The sequence below is a fragment of the Synchiropus splendidus genome, chromosome 1 (assembly GCF_027744825.2).
Source record: "Synchiropus splendidus isolate RoL2022-P1 chromosome 1, RoL_Sspl_1.0, whole genome shotgun sequence".
Lineage (NCBI taxonomy): Eukaryota > Metazoa > Chordata > Actinopteri > Syngnathiformes > Callionymidae > Synchiropus > Synchiropus splendidus.
In genome coordinates, this window is record NC_071334.1 from 34,739,118 (window position 1) to 34,765,256 (window position 26,139).

General features: G+C 41.2%; 2 protein-coding genes across 22 annotated transcripts in view; one reads left to right on the forward strand and one right to left on the reverse strand.

Moving 5' to 3' along the window:
- The window catches only part of dock7 (dedicator of cytokinesis 7), a 43,878-nt gene extending 19,009 nt beyond the window's left edge, over positions 1 to 24,869 (reverse strand). For 13 of the 21 annotated variants that reach the window (XM_053854830.1, XM_053854827.1, XM_053854822.1 and 10 more), the window contains exons 1-23: positions 24,721 to 24,869; positions 22,867 to 22,966; positions 21,709 to 21,884; positions 21,224 to 21,292; positions 21,019 to 21,148; positions 20,681 to 20,893; positions 20,499 to 20,584; positions 20,329 to 20,395; positions 19,272 to 19,421; positions 19,111 to 19,191; positions 18,233 to 18,395; positions 15,374 to 15,516; positions 15,201 to 15,294; positions 14,971 to 15,133; positions 7,441 to 7,558; positions 6,536 to 6,606; positions 4,116 to 4,254; positions 3,924 to 4,025; positions 3,688 to 3,774; positions 3,075 to 3,306; positions 2,714 to 2,878; positions 2,523 to 2,552; positions 1,018 to 1,187 (exon numbers count right to left, since the gene is read on the reverse strand). In XM_053854830.1, the coding sequence (XP_053710805.1) occupies positions 1,018 to 1,187; positions 2,523 to 2,552; positions 2,714 to 2,878; positions 3,075 to 3,306; positions 3,688 to 3,774; positions 3,924 to 4,025; positions 4,116 to 4,254; positions 6,536 to 6,606; positions 7,441 to 7,558; positions 14,971 to 15,133; positions 15,201 to 15,294; positions 15,374 to 15,516; positions 18,233 to 18,395; positions 19,111 to 19,191; positions 19,272 to 19,421; positions 20,329 to 20,395; positions 20,499 to 20,584; positions 20,681 to 20,893; positions 21,019 to 21,148; positions 21,224 to 21,292; positions 21,709 to 21,884; positions 22,867 to 22,966; positions 24,721 to 24,758 (2,787 nt within the window). In that variant the 5' untranslated portion in view covers positions 24,759 to 24,869. The remainder of the gene's footprint in view (positions 1 to 1,017; positions 1,188 to 2,522; positions 2,553 to 2,713; positions 2,879 to 3,074; positions 3,307 to 3,687; positions 3,775 to 3,923; positions 4,026 to 4,115; positions 4,255 to 6,535; positions 6,607 to 7,440; positions 7,559 to 14,970; positions 15,134 to 15,200; positions 15,295 to 15,373; positions 15,517 to 18,232; positions 18,396 to 19,110; positions 19,192 to 19,271; positions 19,422 to 20,328; positions 20,396 to 20,498; positions 20,585 to 20,680; positions 20,894 to 21,018; positions 21,149 to 21,223; positions 21,293 to 21,708; positions 21,885 to 22,866; positions 22,967 to 24,720) is intronic. The other 8 variants (XM_053854824.1, XM_053854821.1, XM_053854820.1 and 5 more) reach the window with 1 other exon arrangement.
- angptl3 (angiopoietin-like 3) lies at positions 10,089 to 13,980 on the forward strand. Its single transcript, XM_053854837.1, is given in 6 exon segments — positions 10,089 to 10,799; positions 10,965 to 11,075; positions 11,132 to 11,402; positions 11,579 to 11,674; positions 12,345 to 12,617; positions 12,688 to 13,980. Coding segments are annotated over 6 exon segments (1,464 nt in total). The 5' UTR covers positions 10,089 to 10,271; the 3' UTR covers positions 12,873 to 13,980.
- Positions 24,870 to 26,139: the final 1,270 nt, after the last annotated feature.

Here is a 26,139-nt window from a genome sequence, read left to right on the forward strand (position 1 = left end):
CCATCATCACAAGCTTCTCTCTATCTGTGGAAAGAATCAACTTCCCTCAGAAAGACAGGAGAGGTTCAGTCCAGTATTAGCAGTGATGAAAACAGACCAGATAAAAAGCAACCAGGAGTCGCATTCATAAGACTATCGGACTTCAACTGAACATTCTTAGCAGCATGGGCACTACTCCAAGGTGGAAAATTACAGTGGCATAAAGACTGTCATTTACACCTTAAAATTTGACTGGTAATTCAAAAAAAGTCATGTCAGGGAAGCAAAAGTTACTTTGATTCGCTTCAATTGTCATTTTAGATGTAAATTAATATAATGTTCAATACATGCAAAACATTAAGTAAGTGTAAGTCTGAAAACAATTTCAACAATTTAAGCACGCAGAGGTAGTAATGCAAAACAAAAAATAGGGGGAATAAATTTAGGAAAATATGCTTCTTTGTTTTAAATGGAAGATCGAGATTGGTTGAAAAAGTAGATCTTTGTGGTTTACTTTAAAACTTAGTTGTGGACTGAAAACACTGTATGTCCCACTCCACTCCAGAGAGGCGGAAGTTGATGTTCTCTGTCTCTGACTGACCACCCGACAATGTGTGTGTACCCCTTGTCCGTCAGGATCAATCCTGGTAAAAATCCTGTACCCTTCATTGATCACAATGCATAAAATACCCGGCCTCTTTTTATACCACACTTATTTCACAACCCAGTAAGATGTGAGTGTACATGCTTCAGGTCGATGTAACAGCGTTTGGAGAGATAAGATGTCCCGACTCATGTTTGCAGACGGTTGATAATGAACACCCCTGTCTCCCATGTCATGAGAGGCTTCCTGCTCATATTAGTTTATAGATCTAGTCTCTGTAACGTAAGGAGACAAACCCATTGATGGGATTGACTATAAACAGTGGAAACTGCTTGGTCAGTATTGATCACAACATTGATTTAGGTTTTCTTCCGCTAGCTTCACAACAAAAAGTCCTGATCCCTGAAAATCCTGGATAAAAGACGAGGGCTTACCTTGCTGCCAATGATGGATCGGACCTCGTCGTCGGGAGAAGTGGGTGTGCCTGAGATGTCAGGGTTACTATTGCTAAGGCTACGGGAGCGGTTTAGGTTGAGGCTCGCTGGTCGGACAGCCGAGCGGGCCATGGTGGCGTAGTGAACAGACCCTCCCAGACCACCGGGGCCTGAGGCAAAAACAGTGGGACAGAATGATGAGACAATGGAAACGTGACAACATCAATGATTTAAAACTGTCCGACAAGCTAACAGCAGGGGTTTACTGCGAACGACCTTAGAGGAGCTTTGATTATGTAACGCAGCTGTTGCCCTGCAGTCTGACTGATTTTTTAATAAACTAACATTTATTACTTCAATATAACACAATTTTTAGAAAGCATCATTATGTCATATAATAAATCTCCATGACGTGTGTTATCTTAAACAGGAAGCTGACGGAAGAACCATAACCCAACCATAACTACGACATTTCCAAATTCATGTGGTGTGTCTTATAAATGTATGTTCAAGTACTTGGTTAATAGGAATGCACCGATCCATCTTTTATCGATATCGATATCGACCGATACAGATCCGATGCGCAAAAAAGTAATTCTTACGGAATTACAAACTTACAATATTTATTGAAACAAAGTGTTTACCAAATGTTGCCTGCTCTACTTCAATGCAGCAGCACCACTTCAAATCAACATGGATATTATTCAGAGCTACGTGCAGCACCGCTCCAAGCTACGTGCAGCACCGCTCCAAGTTGGAGTGGAGAGGAACGAACAGACAAGAAATCAACCTGTGAAAAGTGACATGAATTTGGGAAAAACTTATAATAAAACACTATGTGTTGACATTATTTCTTACTGTGTGAGGAAAACTGAAATCCCAGCGCTGTATGAAAACAAAAACGGCACCTGGCCATTCGAATGTGGATGACTGTAGTTCATAATTGCAGCTCTGCTGCGAGAGCAACACTGACCCAGACGAAGTATGAGGAAATTCAGGAAGATATTATCTTTATAATGGTAGTTTTAAGCACAATCCAGTCTTTAAGGACATCCATTCTTTCATTCATTCAAGTCAGCGACAAACTAGTGATCCACCAGTCTTCGGGTGGAAATTGAAAACTCTGTATCTGCTATTATCATTATAAACCTCATACCCGATACCGGGGTCGGCATCGGTGCATCCCTATTGATTAATCAGACCATTTTTTTAGGGACTACGTAGATCTGTGGGTGTGTGTCTGTGTACATATCTAAAATAAAGTCAAGTGCTGATGGTGGTTTGTTTGTGAAAACAAAGCTCGACATTTTGTTGACTCAGGATCATTTTCAACTGATTTTTGCAAGTGTCCATCACATCAATCTTGTGTTTATGTTCAAGGACATCAACATCCCGGGAGGAGCAACTGTGTGAACAAACAGCAGCATCTACAAATTACACACTAAGTGAAACTAGACTAGTACTATAACTAGCTTCAACTACAACTATTGGTGCACTACATGTACCTGTTGAGGTTGAATTGGGGTCAGAGGTTGCTGGCAGAAAATAAATGAACGGAAGGAAAAGGGCAATAAATAAAAAGAGAAGAAATCAAAAGGTGGAACATAAATAATCATGGCATACTGATGCTTTATGGGGGTAAAAGCAGAATAAAGCAAAAAAATGTTCTGATGTGGATGAAAGGCTGATAAAATACCTGGTGAGGGGGAGTTGGGGTCAGCACTGGGCAACCGGAAGACATAGTGGATATAGGAAGACAGCAGGCTGTTGCGTCCATGCATGTCCTGGCTGGTGTCGAGGTACTTGTGAAGGCGATTTACGATGGACGCCATGACTTCGAACGAAGCCTGACCCAGATTGACTGCAGGGGTGCAAACACCATTATCGTTTTAAATATGCGGTAAAAGAAATGCATAACAGCTAACTGAGCACAACAGCTTCGTAACTGAGATACACAACTGTGGAGAGTTAATCAGACTGATTAATTAATAATATACCACAATATACTGTAAATGTTTCACAACACCCCTCTAATATCCAACAGAATGGCAGCATACCTATCTGCCCAGCGATGACTGGGGGGCGAACCACAAGGAGCACCAACTTGTCCAGTAGCAGGTGAAGGAAACGAACTATTGGCTCCAGCTGGGAGGAGTTTAGTGCCGCGATGCTGGACTTGAGCTCTGTCTCCAGGTTGTTCTCCATGATTCGCATGTCTCCTATCCGGACGGGGAACATGTGCTCATCTAGAGCGTGGACCAGGGCAAAGAACTTATCCAGATACTGGTCCTGGAGAGGAGAACGTTATATTACAATTGACACCTTTTTTTTAACCCCTTTTATCCAACAATACAGAAAAAAAAGAAAGGAAGCAAAGTCAGTGGTGTCAGAGATGAAGTAACTGAAGTGACTAGAAGGCACAAGTTCAGTATATCAGATGGACAGAATATCAGAGGAGACCAAGTTCCAGAAGGAGCCAGAAGCTTTGAACATGTGGAGAGGAGAAACCAAGAATGTTGCAGATGTAAGAAGAGGAAGACAAGCTATTAGGATCATATATTGTGGTAAATGAGGACATGAAGAGGAGACGTGTGGCTAGAGATGATGATAAAAACAGGCTAAGGTGGAGCACTGAAATATAACAAATATTTGTACTGTTTGAAAAGATACCTGTGTGTGGATTGTTGAAACAGACACCACTTCCACATTAAACACTCCTCGGTGGTTGTCCACCCATTTCATACCAGGAAGCGGAACCTGGAATAAAACAATAAAAAATGCTTTAAAAAGCAGTGAAAGTGACTGAAATGAAACAAAAAAAAAGTTTAACTGAAACTTTCGGTCTTATGTAACAACTGAGAGGCAGTTAAATTGCTTCATTGACGATTCGTTTAACTCTCACTTACATCTGGGGAGAGAACAGAGTACGACTGAGGGGGCTTTTCAAGAGACACAGGAAGGCAGAAGTGACCAGTCCGCAGACGGCCATTCTGTAACATGGGGATCCACTGAAAGTAGCAAAATATGTTGAATGTGAGACAGCCTTGAATGATTGGACTGGTTACTCTGATATAAACAAGTTTGTCCTCTGAACATACTGTGTATCCAACAGGGGTCTCCAAAGGTGTGTTCTGCTTCTGCTGACAGCTGACGTGGTAGAACGTGAAGAGAATATGGTGGTGGTCTGACAAGGATGCTGGCAGCTTGATCTTGATCTCATCGTGAAAATCAGGAGACCTGGGAGAGAATAACTCGCAAGTTAGCACTGTTGCACAATCAACCAGGAGATGAAATGTAGTTTTAAAGGGCATTACAGAATATTTTGTTCTACTTATTCCCATCACAGGGTTTCCAGTCACACATTGCAGGACACACAGACATACAACGACTCAGATTCACACCAAAGGATGATTAAGTAATGAATGTAAATGTACAATTGAACATACTGGAGCAGGATTAGAACCTCAAGGGAGGGAGTTGGAATTGGTGATCAATGGGGTGATTATTTGATTTGCCATGTCTTATGTGACTCTTTTGCACTTCTGAAAGTAAGTTGTGCAATAGTAGTGCAAACTTAAGGCACAGCATTAAGGTTAAATAATGAACCCCCGTGTATTTTAAGTACACTGGAGAGTGGTTTAAGGGGACAATACTTCAAGTACATATCATTTTAAAGCCAAAAGCAGTTATTTATCCTTGTAACATAATCGCAGTAATGGGCTTCACTTCATTTCTCATGCTTAGTTTCCCCACAGTGCACTAATGCAGTGTTAAGGAGCTCACGCGAGACACACAGAACACATGACATCATCAGATTTCAAAACTAAAGCAATGAAATAACTGATATTCAGAGGCTGCAACACTGAGGGTTTGGAAAGGAAGTGAGAGGGAAGAGAGTTTCACGTTATTGTGCAACTTTGTCTTGGATATGGTTACACAAGTACACTCCAGCCTGAAGCACAAAAGGTGCTTTCTAAGCATGCAGTAGTTACTGTAGCACACCATTCGAATCTGCCTTCTATTCTAAACCAGAGGCCTGCAGGCCTATTTGTTTTGCGCAGACTCCTCAGATGCAAACCTTGATTATCTAAAGAAATAGTTTCAGACAATGAGGTCCTGAACTAATATGAATTAATGATCACAGGATGAATGGTAACTCAAATGTTTGCATCCAGGTCTGACTCGTATAATATCTTTAGAATCGCCATACTTGCAGATGTCGTATTTTAGTGATATGCCTTTTTTCTTCGAATTAAAGAATACAATTCTCACAGATTAATAATTTCTATCATGTTAAAATGCTTTGATAATTGGACCCATGAAACTGATGTATTCATTTTATTAAATCATTATACTAAAATGCAAATTATTTGTCTTCTGCATGGTTCATTATTTCTGTTTATGTTGTGCATTTATTGAGTATATATATATGGTTTGGTGCACATTCTTAAAATTGTGCATCCATATCATTCATGTTTTTGTTTGAATAAAAGGCAAAAAAATAAATTCAAGAATAAATAATTACAACAATATACTGTACATTACTTTGTTTTTACAAACACATTACATTATTTCTTTGGAACACCACTTCCCTACCAAATACCACATGCTTGCAATGAAATACATCTGGTGAAATATTGCAACTCACTCTCACCAGTTTCAGTGCATAACTTTGTGAAACTCTGCACCGAGTCATTTCAGTGCCAGCCAGAGGACTCGGTCGAGCAGTATTATGTAACATAAGTCACAAGTCACTTTGTCAGAACGGTTCCTTCTTCTGGTGTTTTGGGAGGAACTTTGATCTTGTGGCCAATACATCAGGAACAAGCAGTCCACGAGGGACCACGAGTTCAAGGATAGTGTTTCTCTTAAGAGGTGCAAAGCGAGACAAGACTAAGTTATACATTTTCAGTTATGACCAGATATTAGTATTTACCACACAAAGTAGCCTAGTCTTTGAGTTTTGTAAGAAAAAATGGGCACAAACGCAAATGAATCAGGAGGTCGTAATGTTAAGGCCTGCTGCTGTCAGCAAGGAGAAACCTTCTACGCATTTGTCGGTGGGTCCTCTTTTCTGTGAGACCTGTTAAATTCAGTTATGATCTTTTAACAACTCCTGTAATTCAGCAAGTAACTAACAAACAATGATTATGCGACCTGTGCATTTTGCTAAGGAATATGAATGTATGTCTTTTCCTTCCTCATTAAAAAAATGCCTCAATAAACGCAAGTTCATTAGGCAACCTAACAGATGGTGAGCAGAAGACGATGATAGCTAACAAGAACATATTGACTGGGATTATGGTCTTAGCTCTACCCAAGCTTATTGATTGTAGGACAAAAATTCAACTGTACAGCTGTTTACTTGCAGAACCAGATTCAACAGCGACGATATGCAATTTAAAGGGCGGGGTGCCCACACTTTGCCAGCCTGTGCAACAGCCACACATCGATACCAAAACCCTTCCTACAATTGAGCATGGTAGTCTTAATTTAAAAAAAAGTCAGACACACGTACCTGTTATGATAAACCACTGCTGTATAAGCTTCTTTTGCAAAATCTGCACAGCTGGACTTCCCAAATATTACCTGGGAGGATGGAGGGGGGAAAAAATGTCAATGTCAGTCTTTTGAAAACACCTTTAAAGAACAACTTTACTTTTTGGTATTTGGTATTATTATTACAGTGGGTCAAAGAACACTGAAACGGAACCTTTATTTTAAGACACCCCTATGACAAAAATGAGGGGGAAAATTGGTTCATGTCCAAGTCAGAATAATAATACAATAATTATGGCATATGGTTTTCTATAGCAGTGACACTGTGCCTGACGTGAAGCCGGATGACAAATATATGACAATTTCATGTTGTCACTACTCCAATCCATGAGAAACGATTTCTCCCTTGGCATCTCTTTTAGTCTCCTTTCATGCAGGTCAGTTGTTGGTTTAACGATTTGTTAAAGACTGAATGTAAAGTTGTTGACTACAACAATGCAGATTTTTAAGTTCAACCAGGACTATTTAGAGTTTTCTGACTAGCTGCCTGGTGTATGATAGGTGAAAGGCGAATCCTAACTTGGTTTACTCACCACATACCTAGAGGTCCTGAAGGTGACCTCCATAGCCATAGTGAAGGTCAGGGGTGAGATTGCAAAGGCTGCTTTGATAACTACCTCAACTCTCTGCCACAACGATGTACTTGCAGGATTCCCAGTGGTATGTCAAACCACACCAAAGACATTAGTCAAATAAAGGAAGGTGACATGGATCTCTTCCGCCCCATTTAGAAGCTTGGAGCTATCCTCCAAACTTTAAATAAAGTCCTAAATATTTCAACAAATAATAATATTCTTGAACAACTGCATGTATGAACATTATTTCAGGACACAAAAGTAGAAGAAAACATCTGCTATTGCATACCGGCATGGCATTATTTGGATCCTCTCCATTCATGAATTGCACTTTCACCGTGATGTTGCGAGCGGATCCTTGTCGGTTAGCAAAGTTGAGGCTCTGCGGATTCACATAGAGCAAATTCCTGCAGAACAAAAAAGGAATGAAAATCAGCAACATAAAAAAAAATACAACATTCTTTTCAAGGTTTGAAAAGAATTCAGACTTCCAAGGTTACATTTGCCATAAAAGAACACAAACACAAATAAGGCTCTATTTAGATCACAAAGGCAAATTCAGTTGCAGAATTCACATTTACGTCACACTCAGTCTAGTAAGGCAACAAATTCCTTAACACAGATTCTCAGACCTCAAGGATCATTTAGTTTCAAATGAGTAGGAGTTCATATAAACATTTTAAAGTCCATGCAAAGGATGGGGGAAGGGAATGAGAAGTGACCTCAGCTACCGCAATGGCATGGTTCAATCAGCAAGAGATGCTTCTAGCGTGTCCTCAGCTGGAATCCTAACATATACTGTAGAAGCATGGGAATCGTTATGGACCAATCATTAAAATGACAAACTGCTGCTTCACTCCATCATGTTTACTGCTCGGAAATGAAGCCCTAAATATTTCCTTCAAGCACCAGAGAGGCAAGCCTGGCCAAGTTGACAAGTCATCATTCAGATGAGGCAAGTTCAAGTTAACCATTAACCAGTCATATATGCTCATGACCCATTCACGCAAAGTTAAAAAGTGAAGCCACTGTGGGAATACCTGTATACAGTATAAGACACACTTCACACTTCATTCACATCTTACTTTTCAACCATAATTATGTCAATAGATTGAAGTTTTAATCTCAATTAATCACACTAAAGCCGAGTTAATTCTTGATTAATGTCAAATTAATGGCACATTTCCTGCCTGCGCTAAATGTAACTTAAAGAAGATGTTATCAAGCTTTTACCATGTTACTTGACAGTACGTTATGTTGTTGGAGTCAACTAATGTTTGCATGAGGAAAGAATTATTGGCCACTTTTGTGTTGATAACATCTTCTTCTGAAGACCCAAGTTAAATCTTCACAACAGCCCACATATTTTGATCCTGTCATCTTGATAAAGAGCTGACCATGCTGAGTGACAATGCTGATGGAGCATTTCTTTGCTCCACTCATTACATTCAAATTTCAAGATTACAAACGTCCTCTCATGACTAAGAAGTGGGCTAATCTGTTCACATGGCCACACATTAGTGGTAAAGCTTCTTTACGGTGCTGTTGGCGAACAACTGGTATTAAACACACTCACTCTCAAGTGGCTTTCACTGAAGTCGCATGCATGCTAATCTTGCCTGCAGTAAATGACAGAGAGACGAATGAGTGACAAGTCAGGCGGGATGTGGAACTCTGTATACGGCACCGTTGTTTGGATGAAAAAGCATTGACTATTTAACCACACACAGACCACCACTCTTCACTTCTACCGCCATGCATCATGGCAATGACCGATAGCATCCAACAGTACTGCTACACTGATATCAGTCATCTTTTATGAGCTGATACGAAGGTATGGAAATCTTGGCCAGCTCTCTCATTTTCACTCACATCTCACACATGCACAATTTAACCCCAAATAAAAAATGACATCCTTAGACTTCACCAACACCTCTCCTACACTTTCAACGTTTGTCTGTATTGAGAGCCTTACATGTAATGGCTCCTCGCACCATCTGTGATGCATGTTGCTACGAGGCATCAGCCATTTGGGATAGACACCAAAGCAGTACTGCCAGCACTGATGATCATGCATCACTGACAGTAGCCTGGAGATGTGCATTTCCATACAGAACAGATCTGAATCTACTATGAACTGACACTTTTGATCAGGTCACATTTATTTCAGCAATTACGGTTATAGATGCTCATTTGTGGCATACAGTAAATGTGCTAACATTTTGATCATTCACTCCTTTCATAGATTTGAATTGAAAATGGCATTACCATTGGGCCTTTGTCGAAGCAGCTGAAGGCCACACACTTGCCCGATGCTGATTTTCATGTCACCCTCTACAGGCTTTTCCAGCCCTCTGTGTCATGACACAATGTAATTTGAACAGATTTAAAGGTGTATCCATCCCCTAAAAGTAAGCCGGAGCAGATGAATCATTGTATGATCTCCCTCAGAATGCTGACCATGGTTATTGAACTTGGAACTTGGCAGTCTGAAGGGTGCAAGCCAACCACAAACATAGACAGTTCCCTATTTTATGTCTGGTGGAATAAAAAATAACCTATACTGTACAGCAAACTTGGAGGAAATAAATATGCTACATAACCAGGAAGATGAGACATCATTCAAGCACGAGGGCTGAACCCTCCGTACCACGCCATGAGAGATATGAAGTCTGGTACCCAGCTGATTCAGCAGAGCAGTAAATCAAACCTGAGAGGAATAATTAAACAAAGTATATCAATCAGGAGGAATTATGTGCCAGTTATGAAGTGAAACATTGATCAGGGTGACGATCCATCAGCCATTGTGGGTTTTCCGCTGGTCAGCTAAAGCGGCAAACCACAGATGGGGCTTCAGGGCGTGGTGTGGGGAGGGCATAAGGGTTAGCAAGGGAGGGGTGAGTGTGTCGCTTGCTCACTGCTGTGATTTGTTTGTTCAGTAGAGGGAGAGCTGCAGGGGGAGGGGAGGAGGGCGAAGGGTGTCGAAGGGATTAATGATCTGCTAATCCCCCTCCCATTCTGCGTGGAGAGCGGTATATAACAGACAGAAGCTGCTGCGCTCACATCACTGTAACAGTTTAAGTGCAGAATTAGAGCGTGAGGAGACTGAATGAGGAAATCATGTTGAAACTAGTAAGCTTGTTGCTGCTTTTCGGTACTGCTGCCACTGTCTCACTGGGAAGCCCAGCTGCGCATGAGAATCCAACCCTGACCTCCCACGGCTTCACCACATCACCTGGCCCTACTGAGGCAAAGTCTCGTTTTGCCATGCTAGATGACGTCCGCCTTCTTGCCAACGGTCTCCTCCAGCTTGGCCAAAGTCTACGGGAGTTTGTTCACAAGACCAAGGCCCAGATCAATGACATCTTCCACAAGTTGAACATTTTCGATCGCTCCTTTAACCACCTCTCTGTCGTCACCTCGGAGATAAAGGAGGAGGAGGAAGAGCTGAAGAAGACCACCAATTACTTGAAGGTCAACAATGAAGAGATACGAAACCTGTCGCTGGAGATCAACGTAAAGATCAACAACATTGTGCAGGAGCGGACACAGCTGCAGAGCAAGGTGGGGAGTCTCGAAGAGAAACTCAAGGGGCTGTCGCAGGGGATGATCCCAGTGGAGTACCTCAACGAAATCACATCTCTGAAAGTAAGTCTTCGCTGCATCACGATATAACTGTGCTGGTATTTTAGATAATTATGCAAAACAAACATGACCATTAATTTGAGCTAGATGTCATGTGGATGAAGTTGACAGTAAGGTTACTGTAAACTCACAAAAAATGTGACACAAGATGTCGCTCACAATTTCCAGGAAGTGATCGAAACTCAAGAGAAAACCATCACAAACTTGCTGAAAGCTGTTCAGGAGCAACATGAGCAGCTGGAACACCAGAACGTCAAGATTAAAAACATGGAAGAGAAGGTAGACCTATCTTCTCAGCTCAAACAATACTGTTGTTAAGTGTCTCTTTCTTACAGCTTAGTGATGACAATTTTCAAGACACAGTTGACAAGAAGGATGGGGATGCCACATCTACCGATATGTTTGAATATGTGTCTGAAAACTCGACTGGTGTCGAGAACACAGGTAGCAGAAGTTGTCAGAATAATCTTAGTCAAGGTTAAAAATATTCCCATAATTGTGTTTCAGACCTTCCCAAGGATTGCAGTGAGCTGTTTGACAGTGGAATCCATGTCATCAAACCAAAACAGTCGGAGCCTTTCAATGTCTACTGTGAGATGGGACCAGGTGAGTCCTGATTTAATTAATGAGACAAAGGCACAAAAAGACTTACTGTACATGTAACTGGGAAGGGGTGATTCTATCTGCATGGTAGAAATGCAGTTACAGAAGTCTGTTTGCTTAGTAAACATTATTCGAACAACAGTAAATTTCATGAAATGCATCTCAAAATCATCCTGCAGATGGAGGCTCGACTGTTATCCAGCGCCGCATGGGTGGTTCCACTGACTTTGACCGGACATGGTCAAAATATGAGAAGGGCTTTGGAGATCTTGAAAGTAAGTTCTTTTCAAACAAATCCTCTTGAAAATATCTGACCGGTCCTATACAAGATATTGGAAATATCTCTCACTGACTTGAAGAGTCAATGGAGAGACGGAGGGTCAGTACCCAAATTAAAGACCAGCATTTTCTTTATCAGTGGCCACTTCAGAAGGAAAGTTTACAATAGCCTGAGAAATTGCACAAAAATTTCACTTCAAATTCAAAATTACAATGAATCTACTTTTCAAACAAAGTAATTCAGTGGGCACATGATTGCATGAATGCTAATCGTGGGTTTGCACAAACAAAAAAAGCACTAATCCTCAAAGAAAAACCTTGAGCGAAATGTAACCTGTGAGTTGCCAAATGGCAGTAGCCATCATCACTAACAAATCAACCAGACAATTTGCAAGGCCACTCATCGTGGTGAAAACCACAGCGAAGCCACCAATTCCATCAAAAGAGTGACAAATAATACAAAGTGAATGACAAAAGGCAGTTAGTATTCTAAATGCTTTGAATGCTTTGGCCCTGAATATAGTGAATGCATTGTAAGCAGAAAGAGTCAGAAGCAATGAAATTCTATTTTACACCTTACTCCGGAAACCATGCAGATCAGTTTGGGCTCTTTATACCCTTGAATGAAATATGCATTCATGGTGTTCCCGGCCCTGTTTCATGTAGAGGACTTCTGGCTGGGCTTAAAGAAGATCCACAGTCTGACACAACAAGGAGCCCACATCTTGCGCATCGACCTGGTGGATTGGAAGGAGGAGAAGCACTGGGCAGAGTACAGTTTTTCCCTGGAGGGTCCGTCTGAGCAGTACACCCTGAACCTTGCAAACTTTTCTGGTAACCTGCCGGATGCCATGACCAACAGCAGTGGCCTCAGCTTTGCAACCAATGACAAGAGTAATAGAAACCAAATCAATGCCAGCTGCTCACGTGCGTACACTGGTAAGAAAGTCAGCACGGTGAAGGTTTTCCTCATGGCACTACTGGGTGACTAACTCTGTGAAACTTTCAGGTGGCTGGTGGTTCAATTCCTGCGGAGAGAACAATCTCAATGGAAGGTACTACTGGTTGAGGGCGAAGGGGCGCTCAATTAGGAGAAAAGGGCTTTACTGGAAACAGGGAACAGGGCAGACGTATTTCCTCAAGACCACCAAGATGACTCTGCGACCGATCGCATCTGCTAAAGACATCAACTGAACAACACAACGCTCAAAATGCAACTGCCATACTCCCACAAACCATGTGGAACCATGTAAAATGAAACCGGGCCAAACGTTGTACATATACAACATCAGAAACTTGGTCATGGCCTAAATTCGGCTCGCTGCTTCCTAATGTCATTTTGTCGCAGACTTCTGCTGACCTACCGATAACAAGCAACAAAATTGTCCGAGGTCAGGAAACGCTGCACTGTGGGAATGATGCAACAATGGCACGCGGGTCGTCGACCTATTCAGTCTGCCTCTGCGAGGGCGACTTCATTGTCATTACACAATATCTGCAATCCCTTGCAAAAGGGACAGACAGAACAACGTCAGCAACTGGAGAGCGAGCTGCAAAATGTCAGACTGATGCAGGAGGAGCAAAGAGTTATCATGCAATCCACTAAGGTATAATTACCCTGTCAATTTATAGATATACAGTCAGCGCTTGACATCACATTTGTAGAAAACTTCAAACCTAAAGCTGTCAATAACTTGTGTCATGTTAGAAATATAAGTACAGCATACAAGTGACAGCTCAGAAGAAATTAAATGGCTGATTAATTCCTATTTGTTCATACTCGGCGTAGATGGCTTAGCAAAGGACTGTTTGCTTATTTGTGTGTTTGTTTTCGATCATGTGGTTTTGTGATGCTGTCTCTGACTCCCAAGTTAATGGGTCATATTGACCTGTGTCCAGTGGGAAAAATCTGTCCCACAACTTAATTGTTTTGAAGTTCACATAAAATAAAGACTTCCTTCAAAAACTCATTCACTAAATTCTGAATTAGGACAGTTCTGAAGATTCTAATAAGGCTCACTGGAGTTCAGAAGTGTATGTTCAGAAAACAGAACACATTGTTTTCTAGTATTTGTTCTTTATTTCTACCCTTAAGGTCATGGCCTGTGGGCCACAACAGAATGAGCTAGACCAAAAAAATAGAGGCAGCTATAGTTTTTTTTTTTTTTTTTTTGTGGATAAGATCTCCCTTGCCTGGAAACGGCAGGCCTGTTAGCCACCTAAAAGATTTTAGAGAGAGTAGATAATGCTTCCTTGTGACTTAGACACAGAAACACTGTAAATGAATAAATGAATGCATGAATTTTGCGAATTTTGTTTTGTGTTAAATCACGCACTCACACTGGTCAGTAAGCACATACATCACAGACCAGCAAGGGAGCTCGCAAAAGAATAGTAAATGTCCGGTTTTTCACTTAGTTTACCTTAACTTAAAGCAAAGAATATATTTATCCCATAATTGCAGACCAGAGCGACAATATGACTTAAGATGTTTAAAAACTACGCTTAATTTGTTAGTTTTCTACAAATAATTAAATATGAAGTGAAGATTTATCTGTATAGGGTGGTTTCAGTGATGTCTTGGAGTTTGTACTTACAAGAGCAACATTCAAATAAAGTTTACTTTTGGTGGAACTGGAAAGAATTGTAATACTAAGGCCAACAGTATTTTGTAGTTTTGAGCTGAAAGGTAACCATCTACATGTAGGTGGGTTTCTGTGGGGCGTTCATGTACATTGGTCGTATGCAGCCAAACAGGATAAGTTTTGGCCCTTGTGCCAAACCCAAGGTCAGCTTCCCAATTTTGATGTGCTCAGTCAGGGAGACCTGAATGACACTGAATCTCCACATTTTACATAGAAGCCAACAGAGAGAGATCCCATATTTATCACAATGAGTAAAACTGTTCATACACAACAGAAAATGCAGCCACTTATCATGATTGCCATCCAAAGTTTTCTGTGACGGATAAGAAAGGCTCAGCATAAGTTAATCAACAATCACGAGGTACCCCATTATTTGCTGACTAACCTTGGTGGGCGGGGCAACAGCAAACGGATTAAGAACGCGGTCATGGGAGGAGGGGGAAATGAGGTGAATGCAAACTGCTTCCTTTTTGGAAATAAGACTTAATGAACTGATTTATTTTCTGAATGTTTTCAATTGCTGTAATAATAATAATAATAATAATAATAATAAATACATACAATGAGTATGTATGTCACACAGATCATGCAAATGTGTACAAGAATAGACCCCATAGAGGCTCACAAACTGGCAGCTTTGTTTGTACCTGTATGTTGTATTTGGCACGTAGACGTCTCTCGCGGGAAATTCCAGGATCTCCCTGGTGGGACGAACACGGCTGTCCGGGTAAGGTTTCACCTGCTGGATATCTGGGGTCAAGCAGTAATGAGGATTCTCTGGAGCGGGTGAGATGTCCAACTTCAGCTGGGCTGTGTGGACAGAGACATGGGAGTGTTAAGTGTAAACAAGTCGCCTTTAAGACAGCACTGCACTCACCTGTGATGGGTCTTAGTCTTCTCAGCACTGAAGATGGTCTTCTCATGTCCGCCAAGAACTTATACAAGTCTTCATCGCTCAGCCGGTCACCCTCCTTCAAGACACCATATATTAAAGTGATATGACATCACATGTTGCCAATAAAGAATTTGTGCAAATGGTCATGAGCACACCTGTTTAAAGAAGTTGGTGATCGTCAGTGTGGCGGGTCGAAACCCTGTGAGAGTGCATGCCTCATCCCCGCTGGTGGTCCTCTCCAGCGAGCGCCTTCCCATGATGCTTGAGTTCCTGCGTTCAGACCATGATCCTTTTCTCTCTGAAGAAAAGGCAAATGGATTTTCAAATTGATTCTAATAATCACACACATATCATAACGGAGAACAGATCAATAGATTGGTTAAGGACTTTTCTGTTTAGGCTGAAAATGTGAACTTGCTTGAAAACCTGACTTCAAGCAGTATCAAGAAAGCTATTAAATTAAAAGCTTTACAGAAAAGACACTTAGGAAGGATCTGAATAAAATAAAATAAAAGGTATGAAAATACAATTTCCAAGTGAAGACAAAAAAAGAGGTTATCATGTGCCTGGAAAAGATGAACAAGGACACAGAGGTTTTGACAAATTTTACTACCTATATTTTGCAGGTGCATGCACCAACTCAGGTTAATGGTATGCAATTATTACAGTCCCCAGTTTTATCACTGACAAAAATCCAAGAATCAGCCACAGTCAAGTGTAATCATCGAGAGTAGGGGTCTGAAACTCTGTTGACCGGGGGGGGCCACAAGAGGCTAAGTCTCTTTGAAGCAGGGCGGCAGACCAGAGGACCACGGATCCTATCATTTTTGCACAGACCATAGATAAGTTTGTTCATTTTTAGCACGTCATTAACCATTTAGACAATTAACAGGAAGATACTTCATTAAATGCGTTAGAAATGCACTTGCTTTTAAATCCACTCTGGAGTTGAAATTCAAGCAACACAATAACAAAACAATAAAGGGCTCAATCAGCTAAAGCAGTGGTGGCCAACCAGTCAGAGGATTAGAGCCACATTGATTCACTGCCTTGCTGAAAAGAGCCACATCCTACAATGTATGCAAGGCTCACCTGAACAGCTAGTCACATGACTTTGCGGCAGTATAGCAGTAAAGCACATCCCCGTGTGTCAAAGTTGCTGGTTCGTGTCCAGCATATGCACTTGTGCATGTATTTTTTTTAATTCATACATTTTACCGTAATCCTCCTGGAAATATCAAGCAGTGTAGATAGAAATGTGTGCACCATTTATTTTACTTATATTTTTTTTTACGTGGCTCACGGCACCAATAACGTTGTCCCGGTCTGTGTATGTGAGTAACGCTGCAGACTAGAGCATCTCTTTGTCACTCCACTGAATTAAACAGACTTCACGATCCAACGATCAACAATGAATAATAGGTGAAACATACGCCATATATTCAGTTTAGGGAATGACAAAGTGAAACGTGGAATTACGTAATGTAAATCGTGGATATGATGACGGTCCAAGTCTTAGGCTCAATTGGTGAAGAGCCAGGAGCCGCCGGTTGGCCAGGTCTGAGCTAAGGGGGTGACATTTGAGTGATTTGGTGGTTTTGCATCATGAGTAAAAGCTGTTGCTTTACAGATCACACCTGGCCAGCCTGCATTGCATACAATAAGAATGTATGAAAGTCTTGGAGTAATGACATTTATGGATGAGTAACAGAGATCATGAGTCCATCCAGAAATCTTGTATAAGTAAAATTCAAATATGTCAGCTGGCTATCAGCGCCTGTAAAGTAGGATTTTAAAACAGGCAAGCTCATATTTTGTCTATAGGATTTAACCTACACAGTGTTTTCTATCTATCTCATGCCATGGTGGAGTCACACCCATTATATACAGTACTTGGACACCTAGTGGCGGGCCGCAGAACTGCACACTGTGGGACGTGAGTCCCCTGCTCTAGAGGAATATGTAGCTCGCCAACCCTCCAGATGTCGTAGCTGAAGAACAATTTGCATTAAAGGCTTTTGAAAAACTAACCATTCATTAATCACCATCAGTAAGACTGAAAACAACGAATCAACTCTGGTTATTGTATAATGCTCATAAGATCTTGGCACCACTGCTACACATCAGACCACCGATATTGTACTGGAGTCAATATGTCGCATTGAGGCTGATTCTAAGAAACTAATTAATTAAAAATATAATAAATACAAATCAAAAACATATTATAAAACATGTTTTATTACACGTCACTGATAAATATCGTTTATCAATCAAAGTAACATATAAACTTAGAGTAGCTTGAATTGAGTAAGAAGAAAGTCAGCACAAGCAACTTCAGGATGATCTGTACTTATTAAAAATAAATAAAAAATACGTGTTTGTGTTGCATTCAGTAAATTGTGGAAACATACCAGGCACTCCAAATAAAGCACTGAACCAATAGCTCTCTTCACATGCAGCTCAGCTAACAAACATTCCTTTGAGGAGTGTACTATAAGCATATGCACCAACAACAAATCAAGTCAGGTTTATCAAAACACAACTGTGTGACCGAAAAAAGCAGAACCAACCTACATACTTACTGACAACCTACATAATTTGTTTTGTCTTCCTGACAAATAACATGTCTACTAAGGCTTTGGCTGGGCAAGAACAACAAAAACCTGTGAGACCGAAGGTTACAACAACACCAAAGAGCAACCTTAAAATATCACAGAGTCAATAAGACTGGATTTTTGTGTTTGAACATTTGGCTTTGTTTGATTTTGCTTCGCCATTTATCGGTGGACAGTTGTTTTAAGATAAAGATCCCAAGGCTTGCTCATATTTTCACAAGACCACAAGCTACGTGCGTGACAAGCAAACCTCGGTGACCCTCTCACTGAGATCTGCGCTTCACGTGAGCCACGCTTAGTAAACAAGCCAAAAATAAGCAGAGGAGAGATAAAGGGCTAAAAGATAAAAAAGGGATAAAAAATGCTAAAAATAGACACATTCTAAAGTAAATGTCATACCTGAGAGGCTCATCTCCAGCTCGGTGTCCCTCTCGAGACTCCCGGCGCTGTTTACTATGTTCATTAGGTGGATGGCGGTCCAGGCGAATGGCATTCGGTAGCGGCCTAGTCGAGTACAGAACTGCTCAGACTGGCTGCGGAGCTTCTCCAGTTTCTCCTTGTTCTGAAACAGATTTGAAATAACTCACAATAATGGTTCCTCGGCAGACATGGTGGTATCAAAGAAATGATGTTTAGAAAAGTCATGTACGAAGGAGCTATACTCATGCAAAAGCAAATGAATGTTTATGAATGTTTTGGAGAAAATCAATCGATTTATAATTCTTAATGCTTTAATCTCTTTGACATAATAAATCCTATCCAGTTTGATAACTAAATATTAGTTTGAATCCTAGAAAACCCTGAAGCTGTTGACCATTTATGAACAATGGAATTTGGGAAATAATCATTTGAATAGATTCATTTTCCACTGCTTATCCTATGTCGCAGGGGCAGCAGCCGAAGCAAAGAATCCCAAACGCCTCCAGGAGACATCCAGGCAAGATGCCTGAGCAAGCAAACCTAGCTCCTCTCAGTGGAAATAGTACTTTAGTCTCTCCCTATTGGCTGATCCATGTCCATTACTGTTTAATAATTTTCAAAATTAATGCCTTCCAGGGCTTTGAGAGTGATTCCAATTTATCAGTAAATATTAGTTAACAAAAAAAGGCCATTCTTACATCTGAAGGCAAAAATCCTAAAAAAGTGTGTTTCCGCATATTATTTATTCATATATTGAGAAATACAAGATGCTTTTGGTATTCAAAACAAACTTCAAGACTAACTTTAATCTAGTTATTCATGTTAGCACTCCATTACAAGCCGAAAAGTGACAGTACCTTGGCAGCGTCGGACTCTTTGAAGACCATGTAAGGCTCAGCACACTCGCCTATGTCTCCCTGCTGCAGCACCTTCTCTAGCTATGAGTGGTAAAACAAAACATTCTGTTTGTTTATTTCACAGTTCACAGAAATAACTACACATCTTGTACCAGTCATACCTTGATGACCAGAAAGACATCCTGGGAAGGATAGGTGATGGAGAAAATGGCCGACCGAGCCAGTGTGGAGATAGCTGCCGTCTGAATGTGTGGACGCAACATTGCCTTCGTCTGCTCAGAGTTGAGGTCGAAGAAAAAGTTCTCGGAAATCTACACAGTTAAAATCAACCACAGTTAAAACATATTTGGGTCAAACTCAGTCTATGTGAAATGTATGCTTACGTTCTAAATAAAACAAGATCACAGTGACAAATCAATGATTAATAAACCTAATGCAATGACTCTTTGAAATCATGTGCAGCGCACAAGGTGCAGCCTCTTCAGGACAGCTGCTTCCCTCTAGTGTTCATCCACTCAAATTTCAGGGAGAAAGTCATGATATGCTTCATGTGCATATTACGATAAAATACTTCGCTGTTTAGTATTCCATGAAAAGATTCTTTTTAAAACCCGTAAGAGCAAAAGGTGAATACTGGAGTCAGATTATTGTGTGTAGGTGGTGATGAAGAAACCACTCCCTTTACACAACAATTGCATTTATCACTTTTCGCTCAACCTCCGATCCACTAGTGAAAATACTTCCTTTTAAAATTAAGGCATTAATAATGAACTACTCTCAACCTCACCGTGCCGATTTGGTCAGTGAAAGAGTCAGCTGCAATTGCGTTTCCGCAAGGAACCATTAGTGTAACAATAGTCTGCCATATTTATTGTCATCCAAGCCATCATTCTGTCACAACTTTGGTGACTCTGGTATGGCAATAAGAGTCACAGCTTCTGTTCATGTCAGTGATGGTGTTGCCAGCATGTTAACATGTTAGCATGTCATTGATGATATCAAATATTTAAATGGTCACAAGAAGATCAGAGTAAGAAGTAAGTCACATCAGTGAGCTGTCACCACATCAACGTTCCACACAGATATTTGAGTGCAGCAGATGTGTAATACTCTGACCAGAACTGCTCCCACTGAAACAATATTCCATACTAACTGTAATTTTGGGAACTTGATTCTTACAGCTGGGGTTTGCTGGAAAAAAACAGCACAAAAATGTACCTTTTTCTTTTCCTTGACATCGTATAAGGCCAAACTGGCAAATATGGGCTCAATTTCAATTTCAAACCTTTGAAGGAGAGCAAGAGAGAGAGAGAGAGAGATGAATGTACAAGTGGGTCAGCACAAACTTGCAGTGGAAGCCTCGCACTAAAAGGCAGCTGAGCACTTACTTCAAGGACAAGCACTTGACAAGCAGCCTCTGGCCGAAGTGCTCTTTTGGTACTTCAGGCACACAGTGGCGCTCAATGGGCTCCTCCTACGCATCGGAACAAGACAGCACAAGCACATTTAAGTACACAAAATTAGCAGCAGATTTTGTGTAGCTCCCAAGACAATAGGTGTTTAAGGAGACCTCATCCAGGGCAGGGTGCAGAGCAAACAGTTCCCTGTGACGGTTGGTCTTGCGCTGGTCCTCATTGTGGCGGTCTATATCCTCATTAGGAGCTCGGTCCAGGAGGTGTGGCAGGAGGACGTCCGGGAGGGAATTCTTCAGGTCAAAAATGCTGCAAGCCCAGCTTCCCCGTGGGGTGTCATCTATTGACATGGACCTGCGCTTAAGGTCATCCTTGGAAAAGAAAAAGGAGAAGCATTTTTTAAATATATTTTTGAACTTCATTACCTATCACCCCCTTTTGAACTTAATTAATTAATGGCACGCCAAGTTGCCTTCAGGAAGTATTGCAACTTTACTTGATCGTCTTGGTAACTGCTGCTGTCTGGCAACTCATCAGCCTCAAAGACTTGTTTGGGCAGGCCCTTCTGTCGCTCCTTCTGCTTGTCGAGGGTGTTGGGGTTAAAGCCCGTACCGAGTTTGTGGTACCTGAAAGCACAAATTCATCAACAACACTTTATCTCACCAAGTGGCATAAAAGACTTTCAGCCAGAGTGCACTCACTTTCTGTTGACAATGGCCCAGTCTTCAGTGTAGGACCGGACACAGTCTCTCACATGAGTGTCAGTATCACTGAAAAAAAAAAAAAAACAGTAAAATCGCATTAAAACCAAGTATACTTAAGAGGATCCGGGAACAACATGATGAAGCAAAACTGTGTCCGGATGATAGGAATCTGTCTGTCCTTTAGCACAAAATAGTAATGCGTAACGATAAAAATGCTGAGAAGCCAATTCATTGTTGGCAATGCAGCTGGCAGTGGATTCTCTAACACTATCTTTATAGCACATCCTGGAAGTCATGGAACCATCAGTGTAACAAAGGTCTAGCATATTTATTCATCCGAGCCACCATCCTGCCTGAGCCATCCTCCTGTCACAAGTGTGGTGACTCTGGCAGGGCAACTTGTTTTATTTTCAAAACAGTGGCGCTGAGGAAATTTGATGTTCAATCAAATTTGACAAAAACACCAACTGGTGTGTCCTCACCCTTCTTCTGGAACAGCTGGGGTGACTGTGCGACACTCTCTGGGCATGTAGATGACCTCGATATCATCGGGAGGAAACTCGATCAGATCCCTCAGGGGACCTGACTCAACGATGGGAGGGTGCGTGATGAGGTATTCCTCAAAATCCACAGGCTCTACAGCCTCTGTGAGTGGAACCTGGTGTGAGGAAAGAAGAAGTACTTAGTGAGAGAAGGAAAAATTCATCATCTCCAAGATATAAATATCATGCGACTGCTATTTTCCACACTGATGACAGCTCTTGGTGATGATAACAATAACTACATTGCCAACAATACTAATGCATGTGCAAGACATCCATTCTGTAGTCTGTCAAAGTTGTAAAAACCTGACACAATATATAACAAGTTAAAAATAGGAAGCATTTACTTTTTAAAGAGGCAAACTTTAACAACAGCAAGATCAGGAAGCTTCAGTGGCTTCCATCTGGTAAAACTCAACAGCATTTCAGTGGCAGTTGAGAATTCTTGAGCGTGAGGAAACCAATGTTTGACATCATTGGCATCACAACCTACACGGAGACTTCCTGCCTGCTCATCGGGGCGGACGCTGTTCAGCAGGCTCAAAAACAGTCTTTGTGATTGTTTGTGTAAAATATTCATTAGTCCATCAAATCGGCTCACACAGCACACTCTGCATCCAGAAACTGAAATGGCTGCATTACTTTAACAGCCAAGAGCTTTCCAAAGAATTTTTCAGACAATTTTCACTGACTATCTCAGCACCACACCAAGCACCACACGAAGAGTGCAGTTTTAGTTTCCCATCAGGTTTATTTGAACAACTATGGACCTTTTCGTAATAGAGGAACTTTATTTGTCATGGTTTTTGTTTTTGAACCAAACTGGTTTTCTTCCAACACAACTTTTGAAGGAGTTTTATGATTTTTTTTCTACTGCCATCTTTTTCATGAGGATACACTCAGTCATCATCATTCTCGAGAGGATTGAAATAAGCATTCATTCATTCAAAATATAAAAACAAAACCAAACAGAATCTAGTTCAACGTATTTTCTTTTATTTCTTTTTATAATTACTTTTAGAGCAATTAAGTTCACAAACAATACAATAATCCCATATCTAATCTGAGCCTTGATAAGAAATCACTGAAGGAACTCACTGTGTTGGTTGTTGCAGCTCCGGCGTTAATGTTTTTGAAGAGCTGCGGGGAGCTGCCATATTGACCAGCTATCTGCTTCCTGACCTCTGCTGCCACAGTCCTGTCATCAGAGAGAAGCCGTTCAAACAAGGAATAAACACGTTAACAGAATGTTCATCGCTCTACATACTCAACTTGAAGCAATAAAAAACTAAAACACAAGTGGAGAAAGTATCTTTAAGACAAGTATGAGACAAATATCAACACATTTTTAGATTTTATGTTTGATAAATATAGACATAAAAAGTAACTTGCTGATGATGTTTGTTATATTTTATCTGTAATTAGTTAACAGATGTCTTCCCTGAGCATTTCTAATAATAACAGACATAGGTTAGCAAGCAAGGGGCTGTTATCCTATCTAAATAGCAAGAGAGGTGAGGGACACACCAGAAAAATCACAGTCAGTCGGTTTATGGAGCAATTTTAAAAGATCCATTGACTTCTGTATGTTCTTGGACTGTGGGTGGAAATCAGACAGGGGGAGGAAACACACACAGAAGGATGTAGCTTGATGCTAAAACACGGAGTGACTCAAGGTGGAATCAACCCACTAAGGCTGTATTCACATAAAATGTTTTAGTATAACAATAGTATTACATACAGGAGCAAACCATTTTGGATGTTGTCTTCCTGCAGAAGCAGCTTTGGACAACAGCAGAGGACCGAAAATGATGGGTTTTTAATTATACACGGCATCTTAAGAAGCTGTAAAATACATGATGCAGTAGAACACTGTATAATAAAATACAATTCAAAAGAGCTTCAAGGAAATGTTAGTTTTGCTACGGACTGTTAATGTTGTCATTCAAACATGATTCTATGTCATACATTTGAAGAATTGCAAGCAGAAATATCCAGTAGCATGGATAAGATTAACTTGGAGTTCCAAAAATAGTTCACAGCAAGAGGTCACAGGTTCAGCTTCTCTCTGTACTTGTGTGGGATTCCCCTAGACACTCTGGTTTCCTCCCACAAATACATTCAGAGGTGGGAGTTGTCAGTAGTTTCGAGTGAATGGTTGTAAATTCGCCCTCTCATCATCTCCCACCCGAAGTAGCTGGGACAAACCCCACCCATCTAAGGCTCATCTAGGAGGATAATTAATCAATGAGTCATTTTAGTTAATATATAATTGAGTCAGTTTGAAAAAAAATACTTAAGCTGCATTATGGCAGTCTTTCCTTTGAAAAATGTTCGTTATTACCAAACGACGGACATCATAAAAAGACGCCAAACGCCAGGAAAACAATTTTGGGAAGCGGTTTTATCCTCAATGGGATGATGGCATTTGACAGAACCTTTGTTAAAGCGATTACTTAGATCTGTCTGGTAGGCGGATAAGAGATTAAAACATCACCATTTGACAGTCGTCGCTTCCAGACCTACTGTTTAGTAGTCCCTTTCAAGAGCAGCCTAGAAAACATTGAAGACCAGTCTCCACACCGTTAGCTGCAGTAACACAACACAGCTGCTGGTTGATCAAATTAACGGTTTCCACTTTACAGCAACTATATGTCTAAATGCGCGAGGGGACATGGAAAAGTAGTTCCTTTCCGTCATGCAGAGCCATATTGGTAATGCCGTGTGCCGCCGTCAAGACGGTGTTCATTCAAAAGACTGTTATCTAGCAGTGTTGCTGTCTGTCTGGGTGGGTCTGAGCATCTTTCGCCGATGCGGCTAACAAACAGCTAGCTGCCGTCTGGGCCTCCTCCGCACGGTTTCCTCCGCGGTGGTCAGACAGCGTCAGCTATGAACGCAGCAAATGGGCTACGGCTCCCCGCTGGAGTTCGTTTGAGAGGCATGAATGTTTACCTGCTGATTTTCTGAGCGAAGGCCCGGCGTTCAGCCATGGCAGTGGCCGCTGATGTGCTTTAACAGATTCCCAGGGAGGCAGCAGCAGCACTCACTACAACCACAGGGAGAACGGGAAAACTGGAGTATGGGATCTTACCGTAATGACTGTGGAGGCGCGCAAGAGATCACACCCAATGAAAATCTCCTGCGCATTTTACACATGTCCTGCGATACGGCATGACATGACAGGATTGGTTTGTTTGAAGAGTGGCTTCATCTTTATGAACTAAAACCATTCAAAAGAAGTATGAAATTATAATATAATACAGAATCTATTTAAGAAAGGAAAGGCAGGCGCACTTTAAAGACCAGCCGTCCCAGGAAGTACGGTAGTATGCGCCCCTTCCTGTGGACCAGAGGTGGCCAATTCAATTTCCTAAAAGGCCACATTATAAAGTGTGACTGCCGTGAGGCCCAGCGGAATGACCACAACACTTACACTTATTTTATTTGAATATTGAATATTTATTGAACCGAAATAAAACAATGGACTGGATGTCGGAGAAGGATAAAAGTGCTTTGAGGAACAAGAAATACACACAAAAATGGCAAATGAAAAGAAATGAAAATGTAATCTTACAACGAAACCATGTGGATTTACCGGTGAGGTAGTAATTGCTGAAAAAGAAAAAGGACAAAAATAGATATCACTTGTATAGTTTTAGTTTGACCTTATGAGGGCTGCGAAAATACAGGCAGAGGGCTGCATATGGCTGCGCAGCTCGGCAGTAGACTCAACCTATGTTTGTAGGCCAGTCCAGGTACTGAACCCCACCATGACCCTGACCTCAGTGACTACTGGCTGAGAACAGCAGAGGGGCCAGTAACATCTCCTTTGTCTTGAGGATGTTCAGATGGAGCTTCTTTCTTGCAGCGGCTTCTCCACAAAGTTCTTTATCAGATCTGACTCGCTGTCATTTAGTGCACAAGCACCAGCTACACAGACCAAGTCAACATGGACTGGGGGCCCTCGTGGCCTGTAGTAGCGACAGACAGGATTGAAGAACACTCAATGGCTTAGATGGATTTGAACCGTGAAAATGCTCAGGTTATAATTGGGAGAGAGTACATCGGAGAGACAGCTGATGCAGAAAAGTATGGAGACAAACTTCATCCACACTTGTGTGTGGTACAGATGTACAGGAGAAAGTGGGTGTGACAGACGCAAACTACCGCGGAGGTTTATGGATGAATGAAGTACAGGAGGACATGAAGGGTACAAGATTGACATTTGGCGGAGGCTGACTTTTTGTGGCAACTCCTCACGGAAAATGCTGAAAGACAGAGAAGACACAGATTTTACAAATGTTGACGACGAGCTGCTTTTTCCCTTAATTATTTATGATGGCAAACATTTATTTTTAGGATGTTTCTGGT